Here is a 25,407-nt window from a genome sequence, read left to right on the forward strand (position 1 = left end):
ATAGGTTTGCTTGAGGACTAGTATGGTCTAGTTCCATACTGTTTCATTACCATATTTAATTATTAAATTATATGTCATAGCACAAGTACCTCCTCATTGTTGTTCTTTTCTAGAATGTTTTTGGATACCCCATAGATTTTATCTTCCATATGAACCTTAGAATTAGCTTGTCACTTTCTATTTTTAAAATCCTGTTACCATCTTTATTGTGATTGTGTTGTAGTGTTACATTAATTTTGAAAGAAATTTGATCCTCATAAAAATTGAGTTTCCTCTTCCAGGAATATAGTTTGCTTTCCTATGTTTAGGTCTTCTCGTATGTCTTGCAGTAAAAGTTTATATCAATTGACTCTAGTCTAGAAGTTCCCACAAATTACCCCTACCTGTGACAGACTTCTCCTTTATGTGTTTTAGGGCCTAGTTTCCTCCTATTCTATTGCTCTATGGATGTTACTCTGTTTTATACCTTCTGTAGTATATCTTGTTCTCTTGATTTTATTCTTCTTGTTTTCCTACATTATGTACTTATCTGTAAAGACAGTTATCAATATATTTATATAGATATGGATGTGATGAGGGCAATGGATGTGGATAAAGACAGACATATGTTTTTTCTGTAACTATGGGATTTTAGGTGAAAGATAAGATTGGTACCTGTGCTCAATATTCCTTCTTGATCTAATGACATTTCTTTATATCAATTGATGAATTGATTGTCTAGTAATGTTCAAGATACTAGATGTTATTAGATACTAAATTGATGTTTATTGCCTACATAGATATTGAGGCTCTTCTCAGTGCCTCCCCAAGGTGCTTATATAAAATGTGTTGTGGAAGATAAGCCAATAATACACACAAAGTTATACATTTGTTCTGCTGCTGCATACACCTTGACCTATAGGTGAGCTGGAGTAATGGTAACAGGCGGATAAAATATACCAAAGAGCTCTTTTTTTGTTGTTATAGCTGAAAGCACTGACAGATGCTACTGAATTGTCAAATGAAAATTCAGAAATAAACCAGCTGACGAGAAAATCTTTACAAGATTATTATTGGCAAATAAGGTAGGTTTTGAACCATTCATGTTCATCAAGCATTCATTAGGTAACTTCTTTAGACAAAGTACTGCACTTGCTATGGAAGATAAAGAAAAGTACACAATCCCTACTTTTTAGGCAATTACAGAAATGGTTTCAATCTTTTTTAAGACCCACGTTTGTGTAAAAATATTTCACAGGGGTGCCATGTGAAAGTAATTCTAGTTTTAACATCCATTGATTTTTTTTAAAAAGTTGAAGAACTATAAGTTCATGAGTACTTTGAAATTGACTTGGATTATATTGATCTGAAGTGTTAGTGTATATTTGATAATTGGTGCACATTTACACATGTGCCAGATATGTTATTATTTCAGAGTCTAAAGACACTATTTTACAAGTAGTGGATTTAAGGACCCCTGTAAAAAGCATGGTCTACAAGTTGGGAGCCATTGGCATATAGACTGGAAAGCGAAGTTATGAAAGTGTGAAATAACTGGAAAAGTAATTCCAAGACAAAACATATTCATGTGTCACAGAATCTCTAAGAGCAGGAAAATTCACTGGAAGGTATTCGTAATCAGAAGACAGCCTTCATTCAGATTTCTGACATGAATTTATACAACTTATTTAGCCTAAAATCTATCTCAGATTTAGAATTTAACTTAAAATAGTCCCAGATTGGCATTGGCACCAAACAACTGGCAAAGCAAATACATATTTTTCCTGAAAGACCACAGTTTTAATCCTAGCTCAGAGATTATTCAAAGATATAACACTTTAAGGAACATGAGCTTACAGTTTACAACCTCTTCTATCACACACGCACAAAGACAGCATGAATAAGAGCCAGAAGAAATAATAGAAGGCTCATACAAAGCAAAAGCTTAAGAAAATAGAATGATCAAATATAGAAAATAATAGAACTTTTTAAAATATGATTTAAAAATAAAAGACAAGCTTGAAAATATGATCTACAAACAAGATAGAGTAAATTACTGAGTACTTCTTGAGCTATTTTTATATAAGAAGAACCAAAGAGAATTTATAGAATTGAAAAACATAAAGTGAAAATTAAAAAAATTCAATGGAAGGAATTTCTAGGAAGATAGAAGAAGCAGCAGCACTAGGAATTCATCTCCCCACCTAGACAGCAGTTGTACTAGCAGAGAACCTGTCTGATGTAACTACAGTTGTCCCTCAGTATCTGCAAGGGATTGGTTCCAGAACCTCCTACAGACACCAAAATTCATGGATGTTCAAGTCCCTTGTATAAAACGACATAGTATTTGCATATAACCTATGCACATCCTCTCATATACTTTAAATCATTTCTAGATTACTTATAATACCCACTACAATGTAAATGCTATGTACATAGTTGTTCTACTGTATTTGTTTTTTCACATTATTTTTTACTCTTGTATTGTTATTGTTATTGGCTTTTTAAAAAATGTTTTAAATCTGAGATTGGTTAATCTGTAGATGCAGAACTCATGGATATGAAAAGCCTATATTTTGGAACGCTGGAGTGTATTGAAGGCTTGCAGCATCCAGAGGAAGGCTTGGGTGGTAAATTGGGGTTAATTTTGGTGAATGTCAGCTGTTAGCACAGTAGCAGCTATCTCCCCACCCCTGCCCCTCAGCCCCATGGCAGGCAGCTGTGCACATGTTCCTGGAGTAACCCACACACATTTTTCAGGAGCCCAAGGTAAGCAAAAAGGACCTTATCCTACAAATATTGGGAACATGTGCTCTGATCACTGCTTACTTCTAATCACAGAGGTGCAATGAGAGGGGGACCATTATTGTTGTACTTTTCCCCATTGTTGCAAGCCCCTCTATCTCTGGATAAAGTGACTTCCAGGGGATTTAAAAAGCTGGTGCCCCTTCCGCACCCGTTCATTGTTTCTTTTTCCTCTTTTGGGATCCAGATATTAAAGACTATGACATTTAAAAGCAACTGCATATACAGGGAAAATTAGAAAGTGACCACACATGCACAGGGAAAGGCATCGACTCAGAAAAGACCTGAGAGGACCTTATGTTTATACCTCAGCCTGATCCTGGGCACAGAGACAGCTGACAATGATGTTTTTGTTTGTTTGTTTGTTTTGGAGACAGAGTCTTGCTCTGTCACCCAGGCAAGAGTGCACTGGCACGATCTTGGCTCACTGTGACCTCTGCTTCAAGCGATTCTCCTGCCTCAGCCTCCCAAGTAGCTGGGACTACAGGCGCATGCCACCACGCCTGGCTAATTTTTGTATTTTCAGTAGAGATGGGGGTTCACCATGTTGGCCAGGCTGGTCTTGAACTCCTGACATCAGGTGATCCGCCTGCCCCGGTCTCCCAAAGTCCTGGGATTACAGGTGTGAGCCACCACACCAGGCCATGATTTTTTAAAAAAATAACAATAACAAAAAACAGCAAGCCCTGGGAAAGGAGGACAATGTGATTTCTAGAGTTACCACATTATTAGATTCAAATATCCAGTTTTCAACAACAGAAAAACACAAAGGTGTACAAAGAAACAGGAAAGTATGGCCAACTCAAAGGAAAAGAATAAATCAACAGAAACTGTGCCAAAAAAAAAAAAAAAAACCTACTAGATAAAGACCTACTCGACGGCAGATCTACCAGATAAAAACTTTAAAACAACTGTCTTAAAGATGTGCAAAGAACTAAAGAAAGATGTCAAGAAAGTCAAGAAAACTGTATGTTAAACCATGCATAAACAAAATAGGCCAGATGCGGTGGCTCCAAGCCTGTAATCCCAGCACTTTGAGAGGCTGAGGTAGGCAGATTGCTTGAGGCCAGGAGTGCAAGACTAGCCTAGCTAACATGGTGAAACCACATCTGTACTAAAAATACAAAAATTAGCCAAGTGTCATGGTGTGCACCTGTAGTCCCAGCTACTCTGGAGGCTGAGGCAGGAGAATTGCTTGAACCTGGGAGGCAGAGCTTGCAGTGAGCTGAGATTGTGCCACTGCACTCCAGCCTGGGCAACAGAGTGAGACTCTGTCTCAGTAAATAAATAAATAAACAAACAAACCACATATAAACAAAAAGGAAGTAACAATAAAGAGATAGAAAACTGAAAAAGAGAATGAAGCTGAAAAGTATAATTGAAATGAAAAAGTCACTAGAAAGATTCAAAGGCAGATTACAGCAGGCAGAAGAAAGAATTAGTGATCTTGAAGATAGGACAATGTAAATCATTGAATCTGAGCAACAGAAAGAAAAAAAAAATGAAGAAACACAAACAGAGCCTAAGAGACTTGTGGAACACCATTAAGTGGACCAACATATTCATTGGAGGAGATTCAAAAGGAGAAAATAGAGAAAAAGAAAAGAAATGAAGATAAAGGGTAAGAGAAATGAAATAACAAAGAGATAAACAGAAATTAACAATAAAACTATAATAGAGAAAATCAATACACTCAAATGTTGGATAAAAATTGATAAACTCTGGGAAAGCTGATCAAGTGGAAAAAGTGAAACAGCACAAATATACAATGTCAGGAAAAGAAAGGGAACATTACTATGGATGCTGTATATTTTAAATAACTTTATGCTAAAGAATGTAAACATTTGTATGGAAAAGACAAATCTACACAGAATACAGCTAATCAAACATATTCAAGAAGTGAAAGACAAGGAAGAAAAGAAAAACCTTAAGTAATTCAATAATTGTTAAAGAAATCAATTTGAAACCTTTCTGCAAAGGAAACTCAAGGCTCAGATGACTAGAGTACTTTCTAGAACATTTAAAGCAGTGGGTCTCAAAGTATGGTCCCCAGACCAGAATCATCACCTTCACCTGGGAATTTGTTAGAAATGCACATCATCCAGTCTACCACAGACCACTGAATTGGAAACTCTACAGGTAGGGCCTGGCAATCTGTGTTTAGCCAGCCCTCCAGGTGATTCTGATGCACAAAAAAGTTTCACATCCTCTTATTTAAAGACAAGTACTCTTCTTCACAAACTCTTTCAAATGAAAGAAAAATAATCTACATTTTCAGCTCGTTTAATGAGGTTATCATATCCTTGAAATTAAAACCTGGCAACCGTATAAAAATATTGCAACTGAATTTCATTCATGAACATAGATACTAAAATACTAAACAAAATTTTATCAAATAATACATTATAACCAAATTTGGATTATTCCAAATTGGAATAATCCAAGGAATGCAAGGATGGTTTAACATTAGAAATTAATTAGTGTAACTTAACATACTAATACAATATGTTAATTAGCGTAATTTAACATACTAATATAATGTGTTTGCAAAGTTATGAAACATAGAAGAAACTTTTTTAAAACAGTATGTTACTTCAATATTCTAAAAATATGATTATTAGCCTATCAGGCAAAGTACCTTTAAATTTGAAGCAGTGTTCTAATTGTTAACCTGAAAAAAGTGTAATAAATACATTATACAATTTCCAGGAAATCTGGAAATACATGGAGAATAGTGTATTTATTTTTTTCTAATTAATAATTTGATCCATTGCTTTCAGTTTAGAGGTACTTCATTCAAATAGGTGTCAAGAGGTTGAAGAAAAATTGAGCATATGAAGACTCAGAACACTTAAGCAGTTTTCTTAAGTAAGTTGGAGAACCACAGTTAACACTGGGTTTGTCGACTCCAAGTATCTTGCTATCCTTTCTACTATATCACACTTCTTTTTTTTTTGTTTTTTTTTTTTTGAGACGGAGTCTTGCTCTGTCGCCCAGGCTGGAGTGCTGTGGCCGGATCTCAGCTCACTGCAAGCTCTGCCTCCCGGGTTTACGCCATTCTCCTGCCTCAGCCTCCCTTGTAGCTGGGATTACAGGCGCCCGCCACCTCGCCCGGCTAGTTTTTTGTATTTTTTTAGTAGAGACGGGGTTTCACCGTGTTCGCCAGGATGGTCTCGATCTCCTGACCTCGTGATCCGCCCGTCTCGGCCTCCCAAAGTGCTGGGATTACAGGCTTGAGCCACCGCGCCCGGCCCTATATCACACTTCTTATGGCACTCACTCAGAATGACCACACTCCTTTAAGTATTCTTGTTTCACACTTCAGCTACGTGAGTGGACTGGGAGGTAATGGAAGCTTACAAAAAAATGTTGGTAACTGGAGGCTTACAAAAAATGTTGGTAACATTTACAATAAACACCTGTTATCCTGAAGTACTCTGAACCTTGATATCACATGGGGAAGCAGACATTGAATGACTTATTACAAGTGTGATGAATATTTAAAAGGAAAAGCATGAAGGGATATAAGAAAATTTAATTTTGTTGTGGGGGTTTTCAAGCAAAGCTGTACTGAGGAAGTGATATAAACTGAGTTATGAAATATATATTTTCTTTTTTTTGAGACAAGGTCTTCATCTGTTGCCTGGCCTGGAGTGCAGTGGCGCAATCACGGCTCACTGCAGTCTCAACCTTCTAGGCTCAAGTGGTCCTCCCACCTCAGTCTCCTGAGTAGCTGGGACTACAAGTGTGCACCATCATGCCCGGCTAATTTTCATAACTTTAGTAGAGACAGAGTTTCACCATGTTGCCCAGGCTGGTCTTGAACTTCTGGGCTCAAGTGATCCACCCCACCTTGGCCTCTAAAATGCTGAGATTATAGGCATGTACCACCATGCTTGGCCTTGAAATGCATATTTTCTATCTTCATGCACTTTAACTAAATAAGAATCCCTCCCCAGCACTTTCTTAGTGTGACTCAAACTCTATGGTACTAGGCTACCACCATCCTTTCCCATCGAGACCTCTTGAGATTTTGGCATCCTTAATCTAAGCCAATACCTCACCAGTGGCTTTGGAACCATCCAACTAGAACTTAGGTGGCAAAATAAAAGTTGTGGGAGCATGTATTGGAAGGGACATGCACCAGCTGATTTGCATCTTCTTTTTTGTAAATAATGAAGTGCCAACCAGAAATTAACTAAATCCTGAATAGACAGCAAGCACAATTATCAAAACATAGGGGCTTTCCACTCCCTTTCTTTTATTGCTCCTTTCTTCCACTATTGCTCTTCTCTCTTTGGTACTTCAGAATCTTGTAGAGTTCTGGCAGGGCTCATTGGCTCACGCTTATAACCCCAGTGCTTTAGGAGGCCAAAGGCAGATCACTTGAGGTCAGAAGTTTGAGACCAGCCTGCCCAACATGGTAAAACCCCATCTCTACTAAAATATAAAAATTAGCCAGGCATGGTGGCACATGCCTGTAGTCCCAGCTACTTGGGAGGCTGAGGCAGGAGAATTGCTTGAACCCAGGAGACAGAGGTTGCAGTGAGCTGAGATCGCACCATAGCACTCCAGCCTGGGCAACAGAGTGAGACTCTGTCTCAAAAAAGAAAAAAAAATATCGTAGAGTTCTAGCTAGGCTATTTGTTTTCTCAGGAGCATTTGCATTTTAGCAGGGCACTTTTGAATAGTGAAAAGCCATTAAGTCATAAAGGAACGAATTTCTAATGGAATTGCAGTGGGTAACATAAAATATAGTAACATGGGGTTCAGGTGTGTATAAAATGAAAAAAGTAAGGTGGGGAGGGAGTTCAAAAGAGTTATTGCAATACATTCTTCCATGCCACCTTTGAAGGCTTTTAGTTCTAATCCACTGACAAATTTTTGCTCTGCTATTTTTGTTGTAGTAATACAAAACAGATGTATGACTTAGAAAGGGGAAAGGACCTCTCCCTACTACGCAGTATATTACGAACTTGGAAACAGATTAAATCTCTTCGACAGCGACAAGGGTTTACAAGCACCCCAATAAAGTTACAGGTTCAGAGGTAAGTGGCTGCTCTATTTGCTCTTATTGGTCTCCTGAGGAACTGCTCATGAATAAGTAGGAATTCACAGTGACTAGGAAGACATCCAGAAGCTAGGAAACTATTCCACTTAGTCAACAAAGAATTTGTATCTTAAATATATAAACATATATATATGCACATATATATTGAATATATAAAGTGGAATTCTTACAACTTAAGAAAACCCAATTAAACATGGGGAAAGAATTTGAACAGACACTTCACTCAAGAATGTATATGAATGGGAAATGAACACATGAAAAGATGCTCAACATTGTCATGTCATTCTCTATTGTCATGTCAATAGAGAAATGCAAATTAAAACCACAATTAAACAGTGCTACACACCTATTACGATGGCTAAAATCCAAAACTAAAGGAAAGAAAAGACAAGACATTAACAAATGCTGGAAAGGATGCTGAGCAATGGAAACTGATTCATTGCTGATGGGAATGCAAAATGGTACAGCCACTTTGGAAACAGTTTGGCACATTCTTTTAAAGATGAATGTGGAGCCAGCAATCATACTTTAGGTGAAACACATTTTAGATAATTTGATAAAATCATAAAACCATGTCTGATGGAGGAAATAATTTCAATTCAAACCCAAACACTTAAGCTGTTTGTGAACTCACAGGGAAATAACTAATTTTCTCCCCACAATCCATTGTCCTGGGTCTTTTGGTTTTCAAAAGAATAAAAAGTTAGTACAATTTCAGGCAAATAAGAAAAATGTTTATTTTGTTGATTTTTTTTTTCCTGCTGCAGTGTTTTTTTTTTTTTTTTTTTTAAACAAAAGTGCTTTGGACAGTTTCTAATCCTAAATCCAGCATTGAACTTTATCTTAGACTCCTAAATTAATGTAAATGTAATGACTTGCTTCTAATCCTTTAAACCAACCTGACACACCCATGCATCATGAATCCTGAGCAACAAAGAGGAGACACAGATGTCATAGGGTTACCCAAAACAATGTCTTTGGACCCATATTGCCTGCTCAACACTAACTCTTGTTGCCACTATTCTGAACTCCAGTCCCACCTGAGGCCCTTCGCATTTGTTCTTCCTGACATTCAACTTTTCCAGCTGACGTTGGCTTGAATTCGTCTCTCCAGACTGCCTCTCAGCTAAATACCACACTGTCATTCACCAGGTTGGCCCCAGCTGGGCTAGCCCCAGCAACCCTAAATTGGGGCATTTAGCTTAAGCAGTTAAAAGTATCATTCTGATCAATTAGAGAAGCTATCTGTTTGAAGATGTTTCTCGGAACTGTTTCCTGGCCAACTTTACCACTGTTGACCTCACAACACACCTGGTCCTTGTGAGCCCTAACTGAATAAACTTGTAGCTAGGCTTCCTGGAGAGATAGTACTCATGATAAGAAGGCGTCATACCTAGACACTGAGCTCAGGTTATCATTTCATCATGTATTTGGTTTGGGGCATGTTGAAGTTGATGTGCCTTTGAGATATCTCTAAATAAAGCAATTGAGTGGGCAGCTAGGTCCATGGTCTGTGGCATAGTAAATAATCATAATTGAAGATATGAGTGTGTATGAAACTGCCTAGGGAGAAGGCAGAGAATAAGATGAGGAGAGACCCCAAGCACTGAATCTTGAGAAATTGGTTTGAATAGCTTGGTAGAGGAGGAGAAACTAGAGGAAGGACAGAGAAGCGCCCGTTATAGAGTATTTTGCCCCAGAGGCAAGGAAGCGGGAGTATTTTAAGTAGGAGGAAGTGGTTAGCAGTTATTATCAGTTAAGTTCACTACTAAAAATGTTCATTGGATTTCCTGACATGGAGATTATTGATAATCTCAGCTAGAGCAAGTTTTAGAAAGTTACAGGGGCAGAAATGAGGTAGCAGAAAGTTGAAGAAATAGCCCTGTCTTCTCGTGCAGGTGGCAAACTCTCCTTGTTAAATGTTAGCAACACTGCATTCAGCTTAGAGAGACTGGATGTGTCAGTCGCTATAGGTGATAGATTGTATTGTCTTCTGCCCCTGAACCCAAACCACAGCACTGGCAAATAACACAGAGAACCCAGATTTCTTATATTGTCTTCACTCATGTTCTCTGTTTGGCACTGGCTACCTGGAGAAGATTCAGATAACTGCCAAAGAAACTTTTAAAATGAGAAAGAAAATGCAAGCTATGCAAGCAGGAAATGCAACAACATTTGATAAAATAGCATCAGGACCTTCATCATTTCCCAGAGTCATTTGGCTCAGAATAGAAAGGAGGAAGCTATAGACCCTGCCTCAATAGTTTCCCTCAGAAGAAAATCTGGGTATAACACCCATTGTCTAAGTTACTCGTAACACTTATTCCCTAAATTATTATAGATTGAAATCACTTAGGAAGTTCTAAAACAACTGTTCTAATTTAATTAGTATGGGGTATGGTCTGGATATCATGAGTTTTAAAATGCTTCCCTGGTGATTTTAATGTGTAACAAAGGTTAAAAGCCATTGGTATTAAAGAACAGCAAGTTAATTGATGTCATATTGATTGCCCTGAAACCAAAGAAAATAATAACATTTATTAAGTGTTTGTTTTACTCCAAGTCCTGGGTTGAGCACTTTACTTAAATTAGTGCATTTAATCCTCACAACAACCTAATTTTCAGATGAGAAAAGTGAGGCATAGAGTTCTTAAGTAACTTGCCCAGATTCTGTAGTGCCATTAATGAGGCTGGGTTTTCAGCCCAGGATGCTACCATATAGATAATATCTGCACTTAGTCACCTGTATTCTATTTCAGAAGGCAAAAAGCATATAATAGCTTTTAAACAGCTCTACTGAGATATAATTCACATACCATATGGTTCACCCATTCAAAGTCTCCAGTTCAATTGTTTTTAATAAATTCCCAGAATTATGCAACCATCACCGCAATGTAATCTTAGGATGCTTTAGTCACCCCCAAAGAAATCATCTTCCCATTAGTGGTCACTCCTCATGTGTGCAGACATAGGCTTTTATTTCTTTTGGGTATATGAGTGGAATTGCTGGGTCATGGTAACTCTGTAGTTAACATTTTTGAGGAACTGCCAGACTGTTTTCCAAAACAGCTGCACCATTTTACATTCCCAACAGAGCATATAATCCTTTTACCAAAGGATTTCCTTCTTGAATGATTAAAATGGAAAACCAACTTATACTGAAAACAATAAACTTTTACACTACCAGAAAAACTTGACTCCTAGATCAATAATTTTCTGACACTGCTCTGATAACTGAGATTTTATCGAACTACTAATAAAAGAGGAATAATAGTACTTCATAGGGTTGTGATAATTAAATCAGTCAATACATGTAAAGTACTTACACTATTGCCTGGCACATACTTAGTAAGTACTCTATAAGGATTAGCTAGTAGTAGTAATAGTAGCAGCAGCGGTGGCAATAGTGCTAATGCCATGAACTGTTTACTGTTTATGCACAAACACCAACTATGACTTACCATTTAATATCACCATGATCACCTGCCCTTATACCTGCTCGGGTTCTCACAGCTTCAAAAATATGAGAGAAAGAAAAATGAGAGGAAACAGGGTATGTGTCCTTTAATTTTTATCTCCCCATTCCCCTGTTACTTATTCTCACCAGAGGAAAGGTTCTTGATGCCCTTAGAAAGGGCTGTAAACACTAATGGTAAATGTACTGAGAAAGGAGAAATCTCTGGAAGCTGAGAACAAGCTTATAAAGTTTTTTTTAATATTTATCAAATTGGTAATTTCCTTAGAATGTAAAATTACTTGTAAGAGATTGGTTTTGTGTGTATGCGTGTGTGTGTGTGTGTGTGTGTGTGTGTTTTGGCAAAAACTGAAACAACTCTCAAATACCTCCATTATTTCTGCTTTCAATAATTCTGTTTATTATTAATTAGGATAAAAATGAATAAATGTGATGAACAAGAGCAAATCTCAGAAATGTCTGAAACTGAGAAGAAAAATGAAGGAAAAGAACTTAATGGGAAAAAACAGGAGGTATTTATATTGCAAAATAACATTAAACTCAAGTAGTTGTAATATTTTATTTTTTGATAGAATATGAAATCTTGGTATTTCTAACAGTTATCCAACAAAATGACAAATACATGAAATAAATGAATTTTAAGAATAAATGTCCTACACAAGGGATATACATGATAAATTATATATTTATTTTTTTATTTCTAGAGCCTCTCATATCTAGCTTCAGATGAAACAGAAATTGAAAGAATAAAGCCAATTACCTTGAGGCCACAACTTTCTTTCACTGCAGAATTAACAAGCTTATCCAAGTGTTCATTGTAAGCATTAAATTGTCTATTAATTGGATTGTTTTTAATAATAAAGTGGGATTTCTTGAGTGAGTGCCATATGCCAGGCACTCTAAGTTTTTAAAAACACATTTTCACATTTAATTGTCACCATAGCTCTATAGAGTTCCATATTATCCTTATCTTAAAGCAGGAATGTAGCTTATGGGAAGTTAAATTGCCCAGGTTCACACATCTAATACATGACTGAGGTGGGACTTAAACCAGTTTGGTGTTCTATAGAAACTGTGGTGTCTTCACTGCTAGGCTTCATATATTGATAATTTGTGGGGGGTTTTTTGTTTTGTTTTGTTTTGGTTTTTGCTATGGTAATAATTTTTGTTCGGGTATAAAAAGATATAAAGCCACTGTAAAAAGTAATACACCATTGCCTTTGCTTGTTAAAGGAACTCTGGCTCTCATAAAAACTATTTCACATCAAGAGGGCCAGGCCCCCTAAACAATTTTCTTCTTTGACATTACAAACTTCTTTACTTCCCAGTTGTGATTTCTTCCTTGAGCTATAATGTTTTCTCTCTTTGCCTAGAACAGTATGCAAAAACGGACATCGTAGGTAACCACATTTCTCCATCTACTAGGCCTATGGATCCCATCTCCCTTAAAGAGGATATGGCAACTTAGAGTACTAGGTCTAAGTTTTCAACATCTCTATCCCATGGCACACTTGGTACCAGTCCATCTTTGAGTATTGGGAATGTGCATCATTTAGCAGTGTTGGAATATACTGGGTACTCAATAAATGTTTACATTTATTAAATGAATGAATGGATGATTACATTAACAACCAAAAGAGCAGCAGACACAAAGTCACAATTATCACCACCCACTTTCTGACCAGAGAAGTGCAGCAGTGAAGAAATCCTTTATTTGTTCTGCACCTCCTTCCAAAAAGGGCCTGAGATATTTTGTTATGTAGGACACTCATATAAAAGGACTATCTAAATAAGGGTAAGAATACAGGAGCCATAAAATGAAAGTTGGAGTGAGAGAGAAGAAAGAGGAGGAATAAGATATTTGTGCTGGAAAACCTAGACTAAAACTTAGTGGAAGTCAAGGCAAAAGGATGTATGGTGTTTTATATCTTTGCAAAGCCATTGCCATCTGAAGATAGCATTGCCGTCATCTATTTAAAATATCCAATTGAATAAAAACTCATTCTCCAGAAAAGAATAATATGTCGATATAGAGGATAGACGTGAAAAGAATAGAGAGATTAGAGAGGAATTAAAAAGAGTTTACAGGTGAAGAGAAAGGCAAGATTTCCTGAAGATAATTATAACCCTGAATCAACAAATTTTTATAATCAATTCATGAACTCATTGTTAAAACTACTTTTAGAGGGCAACAGAAAGGGTAGCTTTTACTTAGATATTTCTTGAAAGGTAATTGGGAATATGGTCAAAAGAGGCCAACAGGGAGATAAGAATAAGTAATCTTTTGTCCTCTAACTCTTTGAGAAGGTTACAGAGATGGACAGGTAATAGGGTAGAGACATACTGGGCCCATAGGGTGATTAGACCGGGGAGCAGAAGGGGATTTTATGTTTCAACTTAGGGTTTATCTTCCACCCAGCCTTCTCCCTTCTGAAAAAGAGGATCAAGTCTTAAACATCATTAGGTGAGTTCTCTTGCAGCTAGGAAGATATTCAATAAATGTTGGTTGACTGAATTAAAGAATGAATGAAAGACTCTAGGAGTTTTATATCAGTCAAGGGATCAACTTATGCCTCAACAAGTGTTTTCCCCAGGGAAATAACCTGGCTTGCTCCTTTGATCTTTGGGTTCAGAGATAGTGTGGCTTCCCCACTGTCCTGGAGAAAAGGGGTACACAGCCTAAGATGATTTACAGAGACCTTTAAGAGAACACAGCAAGCCTGTTGCCGTAGAGCCACATCTTTGAAGTTATTGACAACATGGTGTGTGGAGGGTTGTGTGTTTGTGTATGTAGTCTATGTGTGTGTCTTTTTAAAGTTAGAAAATATTTTTAAATTCTTGATTCAACCTCCCCTCGCCATTCCCAAGCCCCTCAGTTTTTTCCTCTCATAAGACATGTGGTAGATACGTGGTTTAGTCTCTTTAAACTGTAATTTAGTGAAATAATAGCTGAATGATTTATAGCACCTTGATTTTAGTTCTTCTAGTTTTGAATGCATATTTTGGGTACATCTCTTTCGTTAAAAACATTTGACTGGGAAGAAGAAATTTTTATCCACATGTAGACAAGTGTTATTTGATGTAAAGATAACATTTGTCCTCTGAAATTATCTTCTGTTTAACATGCTAATATACATTTTGAAAGAACAATATGTTATGTTTATTGTACTTTCTAAGGGTGATTTAAAGGTTTATTTAATTTTTAGGGATGAACAAAAAAGAAGAGCCAGAATTCAGAAGCTCAAATACTTAATAAAAATATTTTACAACAATAAACAGGTTTCTTGTACTTCAGTATCTCCCCTACAGTTTGATTTTAAAGTCATGTTTCAGCAAATTTTCAATATTCAGTTAATATATTGGCCTGAAGTGATTTGCTTGGAGGTATGCCATTGTCATTTACTTTCGTATCTTATTTTATGCCATACATAATTTAAAATTTTTTGTCAGCTACAGTTATATGTGATCAGTAATTTCTTTGATGTTAAGAGATGGACTGATCTTTATGTGTAGATGATATTTATAAATGTATAATTCACCACCAGTCTCTTATACTGTAAGTACAAAGTTATTTGATTTGTAGTGTTCCAAATACTCCTCTCCTGCTAAAATTTCTGCACCCCTGGATGTGCAGCACTACTATTCATTTGCAATGAGGTGGAAAAGTGCTGTTTAAAGTATTATGAGTATCATAGCTATTTTAAGTGTTGAATGATTTCTATAATATGAACTTCCACATCCCTGACTTGGTGGCTTCAGTCTCTTGCTGTATTTGTTCTTCCTCTTTTTTTTGGATTTTTAGGTCCCTCTAAGAATCAGATGAAAGAATATACATACAAAAGATCCCCAGTCTCTGTGCAAAGATCCCACTGTAAGAACCCCCACACTAATGGAAGAAGAAAATAGGATGATGGAGAAAAATGAGAGACAGTAAAGGAGTCTAGACAAGAAGTCCCGGTGGCAATAATGGGGTTAAACTTGAAGCTAGACTAGAAAAAAAAGTTAGGAGGGAATAAAGATTTGTGTGTAGGAAGGGAGGCGCTTGAGGAGTAGGGAGATAATTGTAGTCACAAATATAAATCAAAATTATTTTTATAATGCCGAGAATAATTTTGCTCTCTCCCTGATAGATGTTCTATTCATTATTCATGTATTCAGGTTTCCACCATCTTACAATGTCCCTCTGTTGAAATTCCTACATTAAAAATATGCCGACTTTCCACACTGCATTCCTAATACAAAAAAACAAAACAAAACAAAAACAAACAAGAACTATACTTTCCTACTGTTGTCCCAAAGTAAATTGTGATATAATAATCCAATCACTTGAAGTTTAAAATCTGCCTCCCCAAATAGGTAAATGTGTATTTTGAGTCCTTTATCATCCTATCACTTAGCATGTGACCCTAACAAACTAAGAAGCAGGGAGGGAGAGGAATCTAGTTAGAGATAAATTCACCATTAGCAAATGCAAAAATTCCAAAATAAATCAATATGACCTAGCCTAACAGACTTTAACCTACTTTTTTAATTCTTTTTTTTTTTTTTTCCTCAGATGAAGTCTCGCCCTGTTGCCCAGGCTAGAGTGCAGTGGCCTGATCCCAGCCACCACAACCTCCACCTCCTGGGTTCAAGCAATTCTCCTTCCTCAGCCTCCCAAGTAGCTGGGATACAGATGCTTGCTACCACGCCCAGCTAATTTTTGTATTTTTAGTACAAAAATACTAAACGGGGTTTCACCATGTTGGCCAGGCTAGTCTTGAACTCCTGACCTCAAGTGATCTGTCTGCCTCAGCCTCCCAAAGTGCTGGAATTGCAGGCATGAACCAACACGCCTGCCTTTAATTCATTTCTTACTACTACTCTTTATTCATTCATCACTTCAGCCAAACTGAGCTGCTTGTCTTTTCCCACACGTGCTTGTAATTTCCTACCTCTTAGCTTTTGTACATGTTAGCTGCACCATTTAAAAATGCCCATTTTTTCATTCTTACCACTTTTAAGATGCTCAATCTCATGTGCATCATGGTGTTGACAGTTGTCATCAGGGGACAAGACTGGCTCCTGGGAACCCTCAACTGATAAAATTCTCTACCTCAGTACACTTACCTTGCTGTGCAGGGGTTGGCCTCCAGCCTTGTAGTCCAAGAACCTGGGTTTGACAGTCCACTGAGAATGCATCCTACATACCCTAAGCAAATTCACAAGGCTGAAGTGTAAATGCCAACTCAACAATTGAATATATCAGTTCATGTTCTCTGAAAGTTAGCCAATTTACTAATTTATAATTAAACTTATTTCACAGAGCTACAACTCCTACAAACCTTTCTGCAGTAGGGATGCCTTTGTCAAAGGGACCAGTGTGTTGTCTTAAATTCTCTCTTACAAGGAAGTAAAACCAGATAACCAGAAAAAATATGTGCCTCTTTGACTTTCCTTTTTCTTTGCTTTATTGGCTAATAAGTCATCACATTGATTGGCACATTCTTTCTTATCTTTCAATGAGCAATTTTCCCCTCTGATTTCCTTCTTAGAGCACATATCACTGTTTTCCCAAGCACTGACAACACAGTATAGGGCAAAATACGATTTTTTTATTGAAAAAAGTTTGCTTAGGCTGGGCGCGGTGGCTCCCGCCTGTAGTCCTAGCATTTTGGGAGGCCAAGGCAGGCGGATCACCTGAGGTCAGGAGTTCGAGTTCAGCCTGGCCAAAATGATGAAACCCCGTCTCTACTAAAAATACAAAAATTCGCCAGTCGTGGTGGTGGGCGCCCGTAATCCCAGCTACTCAGGAGGCTGAGGCAGGAGAATCGCTTGAACCTGGGAGGCAGGTGTTGCAGTGAGCCAAGATTGTGCCACTGCACTCCAGCCTGGGCAACAGAGCAAGACTCCATCTCAAAAAGAAAAAAACAAAAAGAAAAAGAAAAGAAAAAAGTTTAGCCTATAGTTATGGCAGTGAAGTTACATGGAATTGTAGTAAAAAACACACCATATAGAATTAGAAAACCTGGGTTTCATGCTCAGTGAACCTCTATGGGACTGTCTACTCAGCACCCCCTTTTCCTTTCTTCTGGAGCTTCTCCTGCCTGCCCGCTCCCATAGCTTGTTTAACTCATCCTTGAATTTCATGACCAATGACTACCTTTTTCCTAAGCAATTCAACCTGAGTCTCAGCCACTTATAATAATAACAAACATATTTTCATATAGAGCTTCCATTTCCTCACTTATAAAATGAGAATATTTATTTCCTATAATTTTTATCAGATTTACATGAAATCAAAAATTTTAAAGTGCTACACAAAATTAAGTTACTATGATATTATGTTATATGTACCTCATATATGTATTCTCAGAACTGTATTCATAATCCATTATATTCAATTCATTTTCTATGAAGTCAGTAAAAGGCATTACACTTTCAAGGACATGACTGGCCGCTTTTCTCATAATCATGTGGATGAAATGCTATAGAGCAATACTTATTTTATATTCTGGTATTTTAAAAAAATAAATAAAAATATGTTGTTAAGGGTGCTTATTTTTTCCTTTTTCTATGTTGTATTTTTAGTGAGCTATCAGCCATTTCTTTTATATTTAGGTTTATGAAAAAAGTAAAAGAACAAGCTTACTGGCAAAACTATATTTACCTTTACCTAACTACACAGAGCTGAAAGGCAAAACCGTTTTGCAATATGTAGAGTTTAGCTCTGATAAGCTGGTCATGCCTGCCGATGGAGAAGTAGGAAGCAGTGAGTTTATTAAAAATACTACATTCCCCCTATTTTCTTCCTGAGTACCATATTCCTAAATGACCCTGGCTCACTCACATAAGTACAAAATCCTGTATTTACAATATTCTTTTTTTTTTTTTTTTTTGAGACAGTCTCACCCAGGATGGAGTGCAGTGGCTCGATCTCAGTTCACTGCAACCTCCACCTCCCAGGTTCAAGCAATTCTCGTGCCTCCAGTAGCTGGGATTACAAATGCCCACCACCACGCCCATCTAATTTTTGTATTTTTAGTAGAGACAGGGTTTCACCATTTTAACCAGGCTGGTCTCAAACTCCTGATTTCAGGTGATCCACCCCCCTCAGCCTCCCAAAGTGCTGGGATTACAGGCGTGAGCCACTGCGCCTGGCCCTGTGTTTACAGTATTCTGTTAAAAATGAATTAAATTATTCATTCAGATGTTAAACTAGATTGTTTAAAGCTTTGTCTTGGGTCAGATTTTGGGGAAATTTCAAATGAGCAGTTAGCACCCATGCTTTTTGTAGGCCATCCAAGACAAGGACAGAATACTGTCTGGAAAGCGAGCTCTGCTTTTGAGTGGGCTGGCTGCTCTCCCTCTACCTCTCCTTTAGTGAACCTATAGGTGCTCGCAGACATATGGATTTGTCTTTGAACTGCATGGGGAAGGGAAGAAGAAAATGAGGGAGGGAAGAAAAGAGGGAGGGACAGAGAAAAGGAGAGAAGAAAGAAGGGATGTTTCTGTTATTTGTTTTTCAATTGCTTTTACTCCTCTTATACGGTTAAATGTAAGTTAGTGTGTCTCTGAGAGCACTGTCATTCCTCTCCTTCTCCCCATTATTCCTTTCTTTCACCTTCCTAGGGGTTTTGAAACTACTTGGGCCTATTTGGTGAAAAGTAAGGAAGTATGAATGAGTGAGCGAGGAGGAGAGGGGAAAAAAAGGGCAGAGAATGAGGGAAGAATAGTTTGCTTCAAGTCCAGATGAAGCAGAAAAATAAGCTTATGGAGACCTGGGAGAAAAGACTCAGGACTCAAAAAATTTAGGGAACACTGGGCACTCAGCAAAAGTTTTAAGAAGTATTGTTAAACTCTGGAGATTAGATGCAGAAGACTTGGGAATGTAGGGAAAGAGGAGAAAGAACTGCTTGCTGGCCTCTTTTTCTGCTGCCAGTAGTCCTTTCTTGCTGGAAGCCACTCCCACAGAGAATGGTTAAGAAGCCTCCAGGCATAAAAGGAAGAAAATCGTGATATTCATCTCTACATATCATCTCAATCTTTACCTTATCTTTTGTAGTCCTTGAAGGATTTTAGAGAGGAGATGAGGGAGAGCACTAAGATAAGAGTGGGGTTTGGGCCAGGCGCGGTGGCTCATGCCTATAATCCTGGCACTTTGGGAGGCCAAGGCAGGTGGATCACCTGAGGTCAGGAGTTCAAGACCAGCCTGGCCAACATGGTAAAATCCCATCTCTACTAAAAATACAAAAAATTAGCCAGGCATGGTGGTTGACACCTGTAATCCCGGCTACTCGGGAGCCTGAGGCAGGATAATCACTTGAACCCAGGAGGTGGAGGTTGCAGGGAGCCAAGATCACCCCATTGTACTCCAGCCTGGGCAACAAGAGCGAAACTCTCTCTCAAAAAACAAAAAAAAGAGTAGGGTTAGCACAGATCTTCCTTTGTGTTCCTAGAATTCCACAAGTAAAACTTAGGAAAAAACCCACAATGTGCTTCAACTGCACTTAAATCAATTCATATGTTTTTAATGCCCTTTATATACAGATGTGCCTTTTCTTCTTGAGGGAAATGGAACTGAAGAACTCTGTCTTTTGACATCAGGAAAACTTAGCTATTCTCTATCATGGAGCTTAGATGAAAATGGTCTTCCTCTGATACCTATGTCACAGTCATTGAGATCTTCTTACTGCAGGTAATAAACTTTTATCTTTGAAAAATAATGCCAGGTCTCAGCAAAGCATCACACAAAACATATTATGTGTAAAAGAGAAAACTTGAGCAGGAATAGGAAGAGTTTAGTTTATTTGAATGTTGATTTATCTTTTATTTAAATCATTCTACTAAGGTAGTATGTGTATTTATATGTAAGAGAATGTGTCCCTTCAATGCTTGGAATTGTAGCCACACAGATGATGAGAGAGTCATTCCCAGAGTCCTTCACTTGTAGGCAAAGGTCAAGACTCCCAGGAACTTTATTTCTGGGGCCTGTATATCTCCCAGTCATTCTGGATTAGCAAAGAACCATTTATGCATTATCATGATTCTGGGAGTTCCCAGAAGAATTGGGGTTAATTTTCAGATTAATTATTTGTGGGATTACTAGAAATAAGTACAGTAAATTCTATGAAAATGATGATAATGCTGGCTTCCATAATGTGCTATGTTTGAGGGAAATGGTAAATATAAAGGAAAAAGTTTAGTTCATCATTTAAAATAATGAACAATGATAACAAAAAGATATCCTCTCCCCTCCCCATCTTAACACATATTTTTAAAAATAAATGGAAATGAAAAGCTTCATACAACTATATGGCATTCTAGAAAGGGCAAAACTATGGAGACAGTAGAAATATCAGTGGTGCCAGAGATTCCGGGGGAAGGGAAGAATGAATAGATGGAGCACACAGGATTTTTAGAGTAGTGAAATTATTTTGCATAACATTATAATGGTGGATACATGTCATTACACAGTTGTCAAAACCCACAGAATGTACAACACCAAGGGTGAACCCTAATGTAAACTATGGACTTTGAGTGACAATGATGTGTCAATGTGGGTTCATGGACTGTGAAAAAAAGGTACCACTCCAGCAAGGCATGTTGACAGCTGGGGAGGCTGTGCGTGTTTATGGGGATGGGGTGCATGGCAACTCTCTGTGCCTTTTGTTCAATTTTGCTGCAAATGTAAAACTTCTCTAAAAAATTTTATTGAAAAATATTATAGTTTTGAAAATTGTTACCCATAACTAGATTAAATGGAAAATCAAAACTGAAATTAGAGACTGTTTAAAAAATAACAAGGAGAACATTATATATAAAAACTAGTAGCATGTGGCCAGAGTCATAGTAAGAGTTCATAAAGGCTTTTCTTTGGTATGTAAGAAATTGAAAGAGAAAAAAACTAAATGGCAGTAGCACAAGGAGATCATTGGTGTGAGAGAAACTGAGGTCGTAGGGGTAGTTTACTTACCAAGGAGTTTGACAATAAAAATTATGCTAAAAAAATAACAGAAGACCAAAAAATCAAGGTACAGATTTCTTAAAAATTGGGGCCATATTTATGTTCTTAAAAGAAGTGATTAAAAGTGATGAGCTTACAAAAGATTGAAATCAGTGGGGCGAAAAGACCTAATATATTGGAAAGAGTATGAAGTCCTTCAGAGTCCGGAAGGTATCAAACCAGAACCCAAGTGAATACCTGTGGTTCTGGAGAAGAGAAACTCTCTCTTCCTCAACTCAGGGAATGAGACAGTCACCACTATGAAGACAGAAATGGAACTTTGATGAATGTCCTTGTTTTGCTAAGTAAATGAGGTCATCTTCTTAGAGACCTGGAGAAGGGCATTTTAAGAGCAAATCTTACAGTTATTAAAGGTCATTCATTTTGGAGCCAGTGGAAAAGTTTTTAATACCCAGAACTATTATTTTATTATATTTCTTAATATTTCTCTAGCATAGTCTCCACAGCAGCTATTCCTAATCTTTGCCTCATCATCATATTCTTTGCATTTTTCTTGGAATGAGATGTTTGTCCTTCTCACTCTGAGGCTAACTTTTATGCAGGTAATTTGGAACTCTCTGTATTTTACAATTCTACTGATGCATTTATATCCTTTTCTTCCATTATCTTCAACTTGTCCATCTCCCTAGGCTGTTGGTCTTTTGTACCCAAAAGCCTTCTTTGTTTTAAAACGAACAAGCACAAACTCAAGCACCTGATTAAATCCTGAAGCCCATTTTGGCTAGTTTTTCCTGCCAGAGTTCTCCTGTGTGTGGCCTACTGGTCTGCATATATTCCCTCCACTTTCTGTTCACACATTCCCTTCCTAACCCTACCCACTTGTCACTGAAGGTTACCAGCAAGTGACCTTCAAGCCGTATTCATTGGCTTGTCTCCATTGTCTTACAATTCCTATTACTTGGAAACTCAAGCTTACAAAAGATTGAAAACAGTTATATGCAAGGGTGGGACAGATGACAGATTTCAGCAGGAAGTATATTGCAAGAGAGGTTTTCAAAGTCCAGGGCCCTCTCTAAGTCAAGCTTTAATACCACATTAAACACAACTCTCTGGCTGGGCGCGGTGACTCACTCCCGTAATCCCAGGATTTTGGGAGGCCGAGGTGGGAGGATCACCTGAAGTCAGGAGTTTCAGACCAGCCTGGCCAACATGGTGAAACCCCATCTCTACTAAAAATACAAAAATTAGCTGGGCATGGTGGCACGCGCCTGTAGCCCCAGCTACCTGGGAGGCTGAGGCAGGAGAATCGCTTGAACCTGGGAAGCAGTGGTTGCGGTGAGCCAAGATCATGCCATTGCACTCCAGCCTGGCGACAGAGTGAGATTCTGTCTCAATAAACAAACAAATCAAAAAAACAAACAAACAAACAAAAACCACACCTCTCTTATCTAAATGATCATTGTCTAGAGTTTTCATTTTTAAACATGAAACAGTTTTTCTTACACTCGCTAGTTAATAACATTTTTAACATTTAATAACATTGACTTTTATGTTTACCTTATTTCTTATTTCCCATCCTTCATTCTCGATTTACTTTTCATGCTGAAAGCATGCTCCTTTAATGATTCTTTCAGTTAGTTTCTATGGATAGCAAAATTCTTTAGCCTTTCTAGATCTAAAAGTGTCTTTATTTTGTCCTCATTCTTAATAGTTTAGGTGAGTAGAAAATTTGAGGATGTTCTTTATTTCCCTTTAGCACTTTGAAGCTGTTACAGTACTGCATTATCTATTGGGATTTATCATTGCTATTTATAAGTCCACTATTGGTCTAAATGTTGGACTTTTATAGGCTATATTTTCTCTCTGATAATGTTGAAATATTTCACTTTAATTCAGAGACAGAAAGTGGAATAAAGGTTACCAGGGATGGGGAAGGGAGAAATGGGGTTATTGTTTAATGTGTACAGAGTTTCAGTTCGGGATGAAGAAAAAATTCTGGAAATAAGTAATGATGATGGTTATACAATGCTGTGAGTATACTTAATACTACTGAATCGTACACTTTAAAATGGTGGTAAATTTTATATTATGTATCTTTTACCTTAATAAAAAAGGAAGAATTTGCCATGAAAAAAATTTTGCTTTATCCTTAAAGTACTGAAATTTTACTATACCATGTATGTGTGGATTTATCATTATTCCTTTTCCTGCTTAGCAGAATAAATTTTATGTTTAAAGACTCACATCTTTCATCAATTACAGAAACGTCTCAACCACTATTTCTTCAAATATTACTTCTTCACTATTTCCACTCTTCTCTCCTTCAGGATTTCTTACTGAATTTGTATTGGAGCCTCTCAGTCTATTATTCATTTATTTATTTTTGAGACAGGGTCTCACTCTGTCACTCAGGCTGGAATGTAGTGGTATAATCATAGCAGCCTCAAGCTCCTGGACCCAACAATCCTCCTGCCTCAGCCTCCCTAGTAGTTAAGACTGTAGGCAGGTGCTACCACGTCCAGCTAAATTTTTTCTTGCTTTCTGTGTTTTCTTTTTAAGAGACAAGGAGGTCTTGCTTTGTTGTCCAGGCTGATAAACTCCTGGGCTCCAGCGATCCTCTCACCTTGACCTCACAAAGTGCTAGGATTACAGGCCTAAGCCACTGAGCCCAGCCAAGCCTCAGCCTAACTATTATTTCATATTTTTATGTTTTTATTTAATCTGCATCCTGGATGAATTTCTGGGTACTATTTTTTAGTTCCTTAATTCGTTATTCAACTTTGTCCAATATAAGTTTTATTTGACTTTTATGTTATAATTTTTACTTTTATTTTCTGCCGCCAAGTTTTCTGTTTGATTCTCTTTCATATCTACATTTTCTTATTTCATTTTGGCATTTGTTTCCATTATTTCTTGCATTTAAAAGTGAATTATTAATTTTCATTTGTTTTTACATCTTAAGCATACTTCATTAAAATGTGTTTGGCAGACTTCCATAAAATGAATTTCAGCTAGAATTAATTTAATGTTCTGATAGTTGATACTGTTGATTATTTTTCTGAGCATGGCTTCATTGCTCAGAAGTTTTGGTTAGCAGGGTCATTTTGAGTTGGAGAACTTTTGGGTGATTTTGATTTACAGGTTTCTGGGTTTTGGGTGGTTTTTTTTTGTTTGTTTATTTTGTTTTGTTTTGTTTTGTTTTGTTTTTTCTCTCTCTCCTTTTGTATCTACCCCTCCTTACCTGATGGTTCTGAATTTGACTTCATCTGTCCCCCTAAATCCAGAAGTGGGCCGTAAGCCTACTTACTGGGTAGGTTGGGAGGTTGGGTTGTTACACTGGGTTGCTATTGGAGTCATCACAGATCTAGGCAACTGGTGAGCTGTGAGCCTGGTTCAGTTCCTCATTATGAGGCAGTGTCTGTGTCCCTTTGCCTCTCTAGACTCATAGCTTTCTAAAAGCCACAGCCGCATGCAGTGGTCAGTATTTTTTTAAAGGTCCCTTTATTTAAGCCCCGCCCGCGCCCTCAAATCTTTGGCTTAAAATGATAAACCTGGTGCTAGTTCCCTGTCTCAGGAACTGAGCCCACAACCACCATGGACTGCTCATCAGCCTGAAGCCCAGCAAGCCCACAGTGCTATCCCCACTCGCCACTCTGCCTTTCTTTTCCATTTCTGGTTCACAGGAATGTTTATCTTAGCTCTCAGCACAGTTATATTTTTAACTGTTTTTTAACATCTTTATTGAGATACAATTCACAAACCATAAAATTCAGCCAATTAAAATATGCAATGCAATGGTTTTAATGTATTCATAGAGTTGTACAACCATCATTACAATCTGGAAATGGATGGTGGTCATGGTTGCACCACATTGTGAGTGTACTTAATGCCACCGAATTGTGTATTTTAAAATAAAGTGGTAAATGTTATGTATATTTTACCTCAATTTAAAAACATGGTGGCTGTGGCCTTGCATTTGGGTGTATAAGCCAAGGTCTTGGGGCCTGCTAGAATTAAAGCTCGCCTCTTTCTTGGGGCCATGCTATACTTTGATTCTTTTGTCGGAAATAAGATGTAAATATCAGGGCTGCATTAGATAAACAACAATCAAAGAGTTTTCCATGCCTTTTA

General features: G+C 37.5%; 1 protein-coding gene across 1 annotated transcript in view; it reads left to right on the forward strand.

Annotated features, from left to right (window-relative positions):
- CC2D2B (coiled-coil and C2 domain containing 2B) overlaps window positions 1–25,407 on the forward strand; it is a 344,324-nt gene that overhangs the window by 264,562 nt on the left and 54,355 nt on the right. The window contains 7 exon segments of the mRNA XM_050802958.1: window positions 967–1,064; window positions 7,692–7,832; window positions 11,743–11,842; window positions 12,035–12,147; window positions 14,537–14,714; window positions 17,931–18,081; window positions 19,860–20,007. Coding sequence (XP_050658915.1) covers window positions 967–1,064; window positions 7,692–7,832; window positions 11,743–11,842; window positions 12,035–12,147; window positions 14,537–14,714; window positions 17,931–18,081; window positions 19,860–20,007 — 929 coding nt within the window.

Source organism: Macaca thibetana, chromosome 9 (genome assembly GCF_024542745.1).
Source record: "Macaca thibetana thibetana isolate TM-01 chromosome 9, ASM2454274v1, whole genome shotgun sequence".
Classification (NCBI taxonomy): domain Eukaryota; kingdom Metazoa; phylum Chordata; class Mammalia; order Primates; family Cercopithecidae; genus Macaca; species Macaca thibetana.